The sequence below is a fragment of the Marmota monax genome, unplaced genomic scaffold, assembly GCF_021218885.2.
Source record: "Marmota monax isolate L192 unplaced genomic scaffold, Marmota_monax_Labrador192_F-V1.1 WCK01_AAM20220418_F8-fsc00050, whole genome shotgun sequence".
Classification (NCBI taxonomy): Eukaryota; Metazoa; Chordata; class Mammalia; order Rodentia; family Sciuridae; genus Marmota; species Marmota monax.
The window spans coordinates 5,370,128-5,383,141 of record NW_026694552.1 but is presented as its reverse complement, the minus strand read 5'-3'; the positions used below and the strand labels follow the sequence as shown (position 1 = coordinate 5,383,141).

Below are 13,014 nucleotides of genomic sequence, written 5' to 3'. Positions count from 1 at the left end.
CTGCCCTACTGTAGTATAGTCACTAGCTTGTGGGTGCTGAGAGACAGGGGATAGGCATTTATTTCACTGGTGTAAATCAGAGCAGGTGGAGCATGGTATTGGTAGTAGTAGCAGTAGTGATGGCTTTTCATTCTGGCAGTAGGAAACAGTAGTTTCCTAATGATAGAATAGTAACTCCCCTGTGGCATGGTAGTGGTGTGGCTTTGAAACTTGTTATTTTTTAAAATATATATTTTTAGTTGTAGTTAGACACAATAGCTTTATTTTATTTATTTTTATGTGGTGTTTAGGATCAAACCCAGGGCCTTGCATGTTCTAGGCGAGCACTCTACCGCTGAGTCACAATCCCACCCCTTGAAACTTGTTTTTAAAAGCTCAATTTAGTCAGTACTTTGAATAATTATTTAAGTCATTTAATGCCCAATAATAAATCTTTTCTTGCGTAGACTAAGAGTGAATTCTGTTCTTGAGACTGACCCTAATAGATACAGCAGGGAAGTCCTCAAGTGATAAATTTGCGTTAAATGTAAATAAAGCACATCATAGTAAATAATATTAATCTCTAAAAGTAAACAATTTTCATGTTTAATATAATAGATTTATAATATTTATTTTTATAAAGACAAGTAAAACCACCTTATCACATTTAATGTAAAAGATATAATGCATTGGTTCAGTTTGACACACTACGCAAGATTTTTTTATATTAAGAACAACTCATTTTCTTAACAAGGCATTAGCTATAAAACTATAGGTTCAGTTTGTTTCTCCTGCATACTCAGAAAATAATTTTTTAAACTTTATACTCTTACTTCAACTTAAAAATCTCTTTAAATATTCATTTTGATTAATCTATGCTAAAATACAATACTCAATAATCTTCACTATTCCAAATTTAAAATAATATCAAATACTAATAACATATCTTTTAAGAAAGTATTTTTGTAAATATAACTGACAAAATATTCAACAAAGTATGTATAATATTGTCTTTGTATATAAGCATAGACTGTCTTTCTAGAGCTATTGTAGTATAATTTAACAATCATTGCATAATAGTAGATGTGTGAGTTTTGAAATAAACTACTAAGCTTTAAATTTTGGACAGATTTCAAATAATTTCTGAGTAAAAGCATATATGCTTATTTACCAACTATCTCTTTAACTGGTAATTTCCTTGAAAAGACAAAGTTATCCAATCATAGTAATAAAAGACACTACTAATAAACTTCTGGCCAAAACTAACTTATGAATTTCAAAGTCTCACCTTGAAAATTATTTAACTTTTCTGAAGATAACAAATTCATTCTATGGTGACAAACTCCTCTTTGTTAGGCTTTGTTCACAGTGGACTCTTGCCAAAGACTGACTCTACCATTTCCTTTTGAGAAAGGGAGACTTCTTGGGGCACTCTAAAAGTTGTTTGCCCTTTTATTGTTTCACATCTAGAAAAGTCAAAGAGTTTAAAACCAATGAAATAAGCTCCACTGGTTGATTTCTCCACTTCCTAAGCCAAATGATGAATAAATTGCTCTTGTCATAAATAGGACAGAAGAATGGAAAAGTGTGGTTTGCTTGTTTTGTTTTTTTAAAGTGCTAACAAAGTCCATTATGTCTCTAAATGGACTGTCATGTAGTGAAATTTAAGCAGCATAAAGTATATAGATATTGCACATTTACATTAGATAGTCAAAACCTTTTAGATAGACACTGGTAATCCCATACATTATTTTGGCAAGCAAGTATACTTATATGCTTGCCAGATTAATAAAACAGTTCAGTTTTAGTGTAACTATTCTTTACTATCTAACATAAATTAAAACAAGACTGTTGAAAAATCCAAAATCTAGAGCTAGAACTAAATAATCACAAACTATTATGAAATAAATGCCACAAACAGCAGTATTTTGGAGAATTTCTAGTAATTTCTCTAGTTAATGAGAGACCTGTTTCTTAACCCTTTTCTAAAGGCTGGCTTTATCCAGTTCAAATCCAAATATAATTGTTTTTCTTTATATATCAGCTCAGAGTTTAGAATTCTTGAAATTGTTTTGATCAGTAATAGAGTTAGTGGTATGAATCAGCAGCTTCTGAATACCCGCCCCATGTAGAGAGAATGTAGAAGTTACTAACAAATCATACTGTTATGAATGATTGAATGAAATCACTCAAATTGAATGTAATAAACTTTAAAAACATATTAATTATTAGTTAGATAGCTGGAAAATGAGGGCCCTAAATGGTATTCTTGTAGATAATTAAGGTTATAGATCTAAAAGCCCAGTTTTCTAAAGAATTCTAATAGTACTGAGGCAATTTGGAAAACAGGGTTTATCAAAATGATATGTCAGAATCACCAATAAACATAATACCACCTTTTAAAAATTATCAGTAATCACATGTATAAAGCAGTACCAGCTAGTAATTTCTACTAAAAATGTTATGGTGCCCTCTGGTGGTTATATTGCATATCTTCTGAAATATAAAAAGAATAATTATATTTGAGAATATCAAAATTTGAGATCACAAAGGGATATATTATTGTGCTTCTGAGTATCTTTCTCTTTTTTGTTTTCAAGCATATTTGTAACAACAATAAATCCCTGATCTCAACTCCCAGGAATTTAGCTAAGGGATATAGCTACAGGAATCTTGGTAAACTTGACTATGATGCTGAAAAACTTACATTTTGGTCCTAGACCTTAACTGAGAGATTTTTGCATTTTCTAGTTTGGCTTTGAAATCTATGGGTTTTTCAAAAAACCTCACCAAGGCTGGTTCATTCAACAGAGACGCAAGAATCTGTTCAAATGCAAATGACCACTGAGGTTCTTCCCTAAGAGAGGGATCTTTCTCCATGTGGCTCTCAGTTTCTCCCTTTATGGGTCCTCCAGAAGCAGAGACTGTACCAGGGAATTCTTTTGCTGGTGATGTAGGGCTATGTAGCTTCCTTCCAACTTCCTCCATCCTGAGCAAAAGATTGGTTACAACAGCAATGGCTTGATATAATAACTCTTCTTCAGGGTCTTCATGAAATAAATTATAGAGGGTCTTTGAAAACTGAATAAATTGTGACTAGAAGACACAAGTTACAAATATAACATTTTAATGTTAGGTTAGCAAGTATAAAGTGAACTTAGATGAACTTAAAACCATGTCAAAAGTAATCATTAGATAATCTCCTATACAGAATTTATAGCATGTATCCTTCACTCTAGAACTGATGATCAATCCCAAAATAAATTGTGACTCTAGAAAGCTGATATGAACCATAAAAGAATTTCATTTAAGCCTTCTTGATTATTGTATAATAGCAGTATATTATGTCTAGACCTAATAGTTTGTGTATCAGTATTACTTTGTTAAAAAGCACTTTTCATTAGGCAAAGAAAGTCCCGTATTTCCCTACATGTAAATCATTAATTCATTAACCAATCTTAACAAAAGGATTAAGAACAAGTTCCATTTGATCTCCTCAAGGGGCAAGAGTGGGCAGCTTAGCTAAAATAACTACAATTTAGGGAAGAATGACTTTTGGAACCCATCTAGTGGCTCTAAGGAACCTATTTGGACATACTTCTCTCTTTTTTTTTTAGTTGTTGATGGACCTTTATTTTATTTATTTGTATGTGGTGCTGAGAATAGAACCCAGTGCCTCTCACATGCTAGGCAAGCACTCTACCACTGGGCCCCAGCCCCAGCCCCATACTTCTCTTTAAATGCTGAAATAGGGCCAAAGTGGAGAGAAACTAGTTGGACTGCTATTTGTCCCTAGAACATCTAAAAAACAGTCCTTGGAAACATTCATCAATTAAAAAAAGTTATTCCAACACAAATGTCCTATAAGTCAATCACTTAACCAGAAAAGTTCATCTGTAAACAAAAAGCAAACACAAAGGGTGCACTTCATAAAATATATTGTAACAAATGCTTGTTTTCCTTAGTCTACAATATTGTTCATTTATAGTAATTTTAGAATAAATATTTCATACTGACTCATTTAAAAAAGTATTTATTTAATGGTCAGATTATGTAGTCCATGGAGAAACACTAAGTTATTTGACAGTTCTCATTTTGGTAAAGTTCTGGGGATTTCCAATATCTATATCAACTAGATTTTAATTTTAAAAATATAAGAACGTTCTGGCTAAACAGTGAATAAGAAAGAGATGAATTTAAAATTGTATCAAAAGTAATCATTAGTATTATCTAGGGAATGTTCAAATACAAGATCATTAGAAACCAATGTGTGACCTATTTTTGTAATTTCTTATTCCCAGTAAGTAGCAATGGGCTTGGCATATAGTCGGTACTAAAAATCATGTTTACTAGATAAATTAACATTTCCAAAAAAGCTGAAAACATGTTACACATTTTTTTTTCCTGTGGGTACAAATTTTGTCATAGCAAAGGTCCTATCTGAAACATTTAAGTTCATTAAAGTAAAAAATGTAAGTTTTTTTTTTTTTTTGTACCAGGGATTGAACCCAGGTATATATAGCCACTAAGCCACATCCCCAGCCATTCTTTTATATTTCATCTTGAGACAGGGTCTCTCTAAGTTGCTTATGGCCTTCCTTAGTTGATGAGGCTGGCTTTGAACTGAGATCCTCCTGCCTTAGCCTCCTGAGCTGCTGGGATTACAGGCATGTGCCATCATGCCAGTCTGAGTTCTTAAAAAAAAATCATTGAAAAATATTCTCCTCTTCTATGTTGACCTGAAACTTAAAGAGATGATACATACAAGATTACATAACTAATTTGTAAAAGCATATTAGCTATTTTGGAGTTGGTTACATTCATATTCATACAAAAATATAAGAACTGAGAGTTTTTCTCTTGAAAATACTATACCTGATTCATTCTTGGTAAATCTTTAATGTTTTCTTCTTTTTTAAGAAGTTCATCTTGCCACTGACTTAGGTATGCTTGAATATCAATTTTTCCTTTGCCTGAATGAGGGGAGTAAAACCATATCATAATGAATAGCTCTCTAAATTTTCCAAATCTTAAAAAGAAAAATTATTATTAAAAGACATTTCACTGATATAAAATTCCATCTCTTTAATCCAGGAAATAATCTGAATTTACCTTTGATCTTACCCCACTGGTTCTCAGAATACTTTCTCCATTCCCATTTAGACTAAAACTTTTAATTTGGGAAAGCTGAGGACTAGGGAAAATGTAGGAAGAGTGGGGGAAAAAGAATGTTTTTAAATGAAAACAGTATACTGTGACTTGACAATGCAACTTTTCTGTAGTCACTGTTACACATGTACACTACCAAGTTTAAACCAGCTTCGATATCATATTATTGTTTTTTCTTGTAATAGGGATTGAAATATTGTACTACATCCCCAGGCCCTTTTTAAAAATTTATATTTTTTTCTCAAAATTTACTTAGGGCCTCAAGTTGCTGGGGCTGGTCTCAAATTTGTGATCCTCCTTTCTTAGTCTCCTGAGTTGGTGGGATTAAGGGCATTCATCACCACACCAGCTCTATATCATTTTTTATTGTGGGTGGGTATTGGAGATTTAAGGCAGGGGCACTTCACCACTAAGCCACATCCCTAGCCCTTTATTTTTTGTGGTGCTGGGGATTGAACCCAGGGCCCAACTGAGCTATATCCCCAGTCCATCCCTAGCCCTTTTTATTTTTTTTTTATTTTCAGACAGGGTCTTGCTAAGTTGCTTAGGGCCTTGCTAATTTGCTAAGGCTAGCCTTGAACTTGTGATACTCCTACCTCAGCCTCCAGAGTCACTAGGATCACAGGCATGGACCACTGTACCCAGCTCTATATCATATGTACATACAAAAATGGTCTATGGTAGCTCTTATTAAAAAACTCAAAATGCTATTTATTCATTAATTCCTTTAAAGAATTTAAACAAGATGCAACTATTTTTTAACTAAATATTATTCAAAAATCTAAAAAGAGCCAGGCATGGTGGTGCACACCTGAAATTCCAGTAGCTCGGGAGGCTGAGACAGTAGGATAGTGAATTCAAAGCCAGCCTCAGCAACAGCAAGGCACTAAGCAACTCAGTGAGACCTGTTTGTTGAGAACCACAGCCAAAGGGGCCCCAGCAAACTTCCAGGGATCAACTGTTGATCGAGCTGGATCAACAAGGATGGTGAGGGAAAAGTGGGGTGGGGGGTGCAGGGCAGGATCCCTGCTGGAGCATGGGTGGGAGGCTGGAGGGAGAATCCTGCCTGTCTGGTTTGCAGAAGTAGAAAATTCCTGGACCTGGGAGTTGGGAAGTAAGTGCGCCACACCCGTTGGCCCAGGGAGCTCCGTCTCCCCAGCTTCCCTGCCCGGCCTTCTCTCCAGAGCCCACAGTTACCAGCACGTGTGTCATGTATGTGTGACTAGAAACACAACTAGGAATAGATGCTTCTGTGTTGCGAGGGTTGGAAGCAACAGTTAAACAGCATCCAACCTTTTCTGCTCTCAGAAGGCAGGGAAGGGGTTTGGAAAGAGGCCAGCGCCAGAGAGGAAGGACCCAAGGAACCAGCCAGGCATGGTGGACACCTGTAATCCCAGCAACTTGAGAGGCTGAGGCAGGAGGATCATGAGTTCAAAGCCAGCCTCAGCAACTTAGTGAGGCTCTAAGCAACTCAGCAAGGCCCTGTCTCTAAATGAAAAAAAATATTTAAAAAGGACTGGGGATGTGGCTCAAGCTGGAAGTTTGCTGGGGCCCCTTTGGCTGTGGTTCTCAACATCTGTTTCCAAATAAAATACAAAATAGGGCTGGGGATGTGGCTCAGTGATTGAGTGCCCCCAAGTTCAATCCCTGGTACCCCCCCAAATTAAAAGGATTTAAAAGAATAATTTGATATCCTCTCTCAAATTATTTTTCCATAATTTTACTCGTGCATTTTAATTATACATAATAGTGGGATTCAGTGTTTCGTAGTCATACATGTACATATCTCTCAAATTATTAACTGTACATACTATCTGACTTACTATTCCCACACTTCTATGAATTCAACCAATCCTAAAGAAATATTTATAAAATAATATTAAAATATAAAAATGTTTATTGCAGCATACTTTGCAATAAAAAGAACTGAAACAACCTAAATATCCATTAGTATTGGGTTAGTTATTAAAATAACTCATAGTCAAATCAATCAGGAAGTACTCTGCACCCATTAAAAAGTATAATGTCTAGATCCAAATGTACTGACATGAAAAGTTTCCATGGCATATCACAAAATAAGAAAAGAAAATGGTAAAACAGTATTTCTGGAATATTTTTTTTGTTTTGTTTTTAAGAGAAATGTTTGTTGGTAGGACTGCAAATTAGTACAACCACTCTGGAAAGCAGTATGGACGTTCCTCAAAAAACTTGGAATGGAACCACAATATGACTCAGCTATCCCACTCCTAGGTATTAGAACTAAAATCAGCATATTATAGCTGTATAGTCACTTCAATATTTATAGCAGCACAATTCACAATAGCTAAATTACAGAGTTAGCCCAGATGCCCATCAATAAATGAATTTCTGGAAAATGTGGTACATATACACAATGGAGTTTTATTCAGCCATAAAAAATAATGAAATTATGACATTTATTGGTAAATGGATGGAAATGAGAATATCTCGCTAAGTGAAATAAGCCTGATTCAGAAAATCCAGGTGTGAATATTTTCTCTTATATGTGAAAGCTAAAGCAAAGTAAAGGAAAGAAGGTGGGGGTGGATGGATCAGATATCACAAAGATATAGGGAAGATCAGTGGAGTAGCAGTTCAATAGGGAGGGAGGAGGGGTGAAAAAGGAGGAAATATGGAATGAATTCAATAAGATCATGTATGTGCATATATAAATGTACCACAGGGAATTTCACCTTTATGTATATGTAGAAAGTACTAATCAAAAATAAATAAACAAGCAAAAGCAAGATCAGCTAAGTAGAAGAAGGAGAATAGGAGAGGAAGGAGGGGAGGGAAAATGGGGGAAAGGGATTGAAATCAAACTTCATGCATATATGATTTTGTCAAAATGAACCCAACTACTATGTATAACTATAATGCACTAATAATTTTTTTAAAAAAAATACCAAATTTAAAAAGAAAGAGAGAGAAATGTCTAGGTATGTTTGTGAATACACAGAAATATGTCTGGAATGGATATAGTTAAAAGTATTTCTAACCTCTACTTCTGGGTGGGATGGGGTAGGGGTACAAGGGATATATACCATATGAATTTCTGTTAAAGGATTATCTATTACTTTTGTAATTAAGAATACATATTTCTAAAGTAATTAAAATATATGATTATGGGTCACTTAACTGTTTTATATAACTTCTGAGACTTAAAAAATAATAAATTGCTAAACTAATGCAAACGAACTGAAAAAGTTATCAGGACAAAGCAATCCACTCTCTAAAGAAAATGTGGTATATACACACAATGGAGTATTACTTAGCAATAAAAGAGAATAAAATCATGGCATTTGCAGGTAAGTGGATAGAGTTGGAGAACATAATGCTAAGTGAAGTTAGCCAATTCCTAAAAAAACAAATGCCAAATGTGTTCTCTGATATAAGGAGGCTGATTCATAATGGGGTTGGGACAGGGAGCATGGGAGGATTAGATGAACTCTAGATAGGGCAAAGGGGTAGGAGGGGAAAGCAGGTGGGGAAAAAGGTGGAATGAGATGAATATCATTACCCTAAGTACATGTATAAAGATGCAAATGGTATGAATATACTTTGTACACAACCAGAGATATGAAAAATTGTGCTCTATATGTGTAATATGAATGGTAATGCATTCTTCTGTAGTTATTAATATCTACAAAAGCAATAATTTAATAAACTAAATGATATTCTTAGATCATAGTACCTTTTTCAGGGCTATTTTTTCCTGATTCTGCTTCCTTCTCATTTGCAGGTTTGGAAACTAGAAGGAAAAGAGGACAAATGCATATTGTAAAATATTTAATAAATATTTTTTATTAGTAAAATAGTATTTCATACAAAGACTTATAAGCACATGTTATTTTCTTTGATTCAGGAAGTCAATTTTAGCTGACCTGACTTCATGTCACTAGAAGACAAAGTATTCAAGAACTTTCATAGGAAAAACATCCCTAGAGAAATTTCCATATTTAAGAAAAAGCCTAGAAGGGAGTATATAAAATATTAAATATTTATTTCTGGATGATATTTTGATTTTTTAAAAATTAAATTGTATTATTTTTATTATCAGAAAAATTAAAAAACACACACATACTCAAAGTCAGAAGAATGACATACAAGTATTGAGTGTGGCAATAATTCATTGTAAAATCTTGCACAAGGCATTTCTCTCTGGGCTATAAATCTATAAAATTTATAAAATGAAGGAACTTGATTAGATTATTTGTAAGTACTCTTTGATGTTCAAACACGTCAACATATAGTAAGCACATGTATACATTATTCAGAATTTGTCCCTCAGTGAGACACTGCATACTTAAGAAAATAAAACAAAGGACAAATAAGTTCCTATCACTTCTAAATTATGTCTAGTACATGGATTTATTCCTATATCCTATACCTTCACTGACATTTTATAATAAGTATCCACTGTTTGAATAATGGCTATGACCTTTAATCATCAAAGATTCTATTGTTTTCATTGTACTATACAAGGCACGAAAATGGTCTGACACAGTTTGAAAATTTAACATAATTAGAAAAAAAAATCTTAATTCTCTAAGAACAAGAAATTTCACATGTTAAAGCCCTTAAGTGTGGTTTGGTTAATAAGTCAAATATTTACAGATTATACTAAATGAATAGCTAATTTTTTAAGCAAATATTTACCATGAAGCTGACTGAAATAAAGTAATTCTTCCACGGAAAGTTCATCACCTTTTGAAGAGTCCTTAGATTTCACTTCAGTATATGCTGAAAATGTATAACCCAAATCACATTTAACAATAAAGAGATGAGGTTTAACCACAGAGATGAGGTTCATAATGGTCAGGTAGATTTGGGAACAGGAAGTTAAACAATGGGTTATATGAAAAAAATGTAAATAAAGAAATGTGGAAATAATTCTGCTGTGTTGTATAGCAAATAATGAGAAGTATTAGGCCACTTTGAGTTCTATTGTTTCTCCTACTTCTTTTTTTATAGTTTTCTGTAAATCATTACAAGTTAAAATAAGAAAAACTAGAATTTAGAAATCTCTGAATGTGACCTCAGCCATTTAAAAATTTCCTCAGTGATAAAGAAAACATAATGTTGAGTGTTCTGCTTTACTTCCAACATGTGTTTAAATGGGTACATAGTATTTTTCTTATTTTGATCCCTATATGAGTGGTATATTTGATGGCAGTATTAAACATTCAAATTTCAATATAACTTGAAAATGTCAATTTTTTATATTAAATTATTAGGTGTTTTGAATATTATTTTTAATATTGTGTTTGTGAAGAGTTAAAGATGGCTTTTAGTTTGTTGCTCTGGTAAATATTTTTTCATGGCTAATCTGAAGACTTTGAAAGCAATCCCAGGTAGAGCTTTAGACAAAGTAAGAGGTGTTGTTTGTTTTTGTGAATTACCCTAGCTAGCTACTTTATGCAATGTATCTTCAGTTTAAAGCCTAAGACCGTTTTGCCAAAGAAGGGATATCTGGAAAAGGTAGCCTCTTAAGGTCAGTGGGAAAAACTTACATAAACTGGACTTATGCAAGAATGTTGAGGAAGTATGGCAGAAAAAAACCCAGAACTTTGAAGTCAGACAGACCTCACTTTGAATACCAGCTATGTGACCCCTGGCAAATAATCTAATCATCTCCACCCTGAGTTACCTTATGATCAAAATTGGAAGAATAATACCACTTTTCAGGGATACTGAGAGACTTAAGTAAACAAATGCATGCAAAGTGAATGTCCTGGTAGAGCAAGTGCTTGATCAATGGCAGCTATTATTTTACTTCCTTTTCTAAATATTTAATATCCCTGCTACCTTGTCTAATTGTTCTGAATAATTTGTAGTATTATGCAAGCTTGGCAGTTTGTCCAAATCAAATCTCTATTCTAATGACAATAACAACAACAACAATTCAACATTATACCAATATTCAAATGAAATGTAATTCCCATACATAAACTATCATTAAACTGATAGAACATTAATAGAAAGGAAACTTCTGGACACATCAGATACACACAATTTCTTCTATACATTTTGCTACATCTACATACATCAGCAGAAGTAGTTGGTAATGTGATTCAAGGGCCACAATGAAGCAATGACCCTGTATCACACTGAAAATTATGTTATTTGTTAAATGGAATGATATCTGTAGCTATGCTATTTAAAATGAAACAAACTCCTGCTGTACATCATGAAAGACTATTAAATTCTTACCTGGAGGAATATGCAGCTTAAAAAGCAGTTTAAGCTTCTCGGTAAAACTTCCATTGTACATTATGTCTGTTTAACAAAATCCAATTGGAAATAATCATGTAATCCAAAGATGATTCAATCAATTATAGCAAAATAGATTCATTAAGATAGACACTAGCCAGGAATTAGGATTCAAAAACCTTCTGTTATTTCAATAAGAATTAAACAACCATCCAGTCAGCCAGATTCTCTCCTTCAAGTGAACAAGCAAAGTATTCTATCAGGCAATAAAATGCTCTCCTGACTATCTCCTCCTTTTCTCAAACCTAAGATTTCTTTCTTTTTTTTTTTTTTTTTTGAACAAGGCCTTATGCTTCATTTGAGGAAAGAATTGCTCCTCAAGGGGCAATTTGTGATAAGAAACTACTGCTGGAGAGTCTGAAAAAGCAAAGGGACAGTATTTACAGTCACAACACATATACACATACACTATCTACACATATGACATATATGTTGGGTATTTCTCCACCACTTTTCTTGACTATGTGATTGGATTTTTACTAAAAGGGAAAGTGCATCTGTAACATCTATGCACTTGAGTATGGGAAAATTGGGACAGTCTCTTCCTCCACCTTAAACATTAAAACATCCACATCTAACAGCCTGCCTTCCTGATGTGGTTGGGGAAAAATGAGATCGATACACTTAGGTTTATCAACAAACTAAAAAAATGGCCTAGTATTTACTAAAGCTGGAGATAATGTAACTCAGGGTTATATAATCTAACTAAACTGTCAATAGTAGGCATTAGTAAATATTTTTTTGGGTGCATTTATTTTGTGCTACAAAATTATTGGACATCAGCCTACCAATTACAGAGGAGAATTCTTTGAAGTTTATAAGGCAATCAGAGTTTTCATCCAACAATCGGAATGTCCACAAAGCTAGTGAGTCTCTATTTGCAGAATGAGCCCACGGACTCAACAAGTGATACAACACTCTGAACTGCTGGCAGTCAATCTGATACTGTTCCAAATATGACAGGCTGGGGTCATGGTGCTTCAATCCTGGACAACTTAAACACCAGTAACAAGATAAAAACAGCTCCTTCTATTAAAAACAAACAAACAAAGTCATTGCAGAAGATTTTTTTCCTTTAAAGATGTTTGATAAAAAAGATAAAAAATATTTTAGTTCTGATAAAATTCTGCTAAAAGGGAACTACTGTTTCATTTAAAGAAGAAGAACAGTACCTTAAAGATGACATAAAGTTCATCCAATTCGTGAAGTTTCAATTTCACATCTTGTGATACAACACGCAACTTTAAAAAAATTAAAAGCACTTTAGAATTTAGAATTTAACACTTCAATATAGAAATTCTCTTGAATCCACTTAAAAGTCTCACTATGCCAGAAGAAAATATTTTCCTTTTCTAGAGAAATAAAGGTAAATGCACTTATTTAACACTTTTGAACTACAGTTCAATTCTACTCTGATACTACTACTTTGATAGTTATCTCCTTATACCCAGAAATCAATGCCAAAGGATAGCCACTTAATATCTATAAATACAAGCAACAGTATTCTAAGTCTCATTCCACATATTCCTTTCTTGTTACATAAGCAATATTTTAAGTCATCAAGCTAGACTGTCA

At 33.5% G+C, this 13,014-nt stretch overlaps 1 protein-coding gene across 2 annotated transcripts in view; it reads right to left on the bottom strand.

Moving 5' to 3' along the window:
• Positions 1 to 563: 563 nt before the first annotated feature.
• The window catches only part of Tbc1d8b (TBC1 domain family member 8B), a 72,373-nt gene continuing 59,922 nt past the window's right edge, over positions 564 to 13,014 (bottom strand). Inside the window, exons 15-22 of one of the 2 annotated variants that reach the window (XM_046420826.2) lie at positions 12,612 to 12,680; positions 12,228 to 12,468; positions 11,380 to 11,445; positions 9,826 to 9,909; positions 8,861 to 8,917; positions 4,855 to 4,952; positions 2,770 to 3,075; positions 564 to 1,445 (exon numbers count right to left, since the gene is read on the bottom strand). In XM_046420826.2, coding sequence (XP_046276782.1) covers positions 1,440 to 1,445; positions 2,770 to 3,075; positions 4,855 to 4,952; positions 8,861 to 8,917; positions 9,826 to 9,909; positions 11,380 to 11,445; positions 12,228 to 12,468; positions 12,612 to 12,680 — 927 coding nt within the window. In that variant the 3' untranslated portion in view covers positions 564 to 1,439. Of the gene's footprint in view, positions 3,076 to 4,854; positions 4,953 to 8,860; positions 8,918 to 9,825; positions 9,910 to 11,379; positions 11,446 to 12,227; positions 12,469 to 12,611; positions 12,681 to 13,014 lie in introns of both variants that reach the window. The other variant, XM_046420825.2, reaches the window with a different exon arrangement.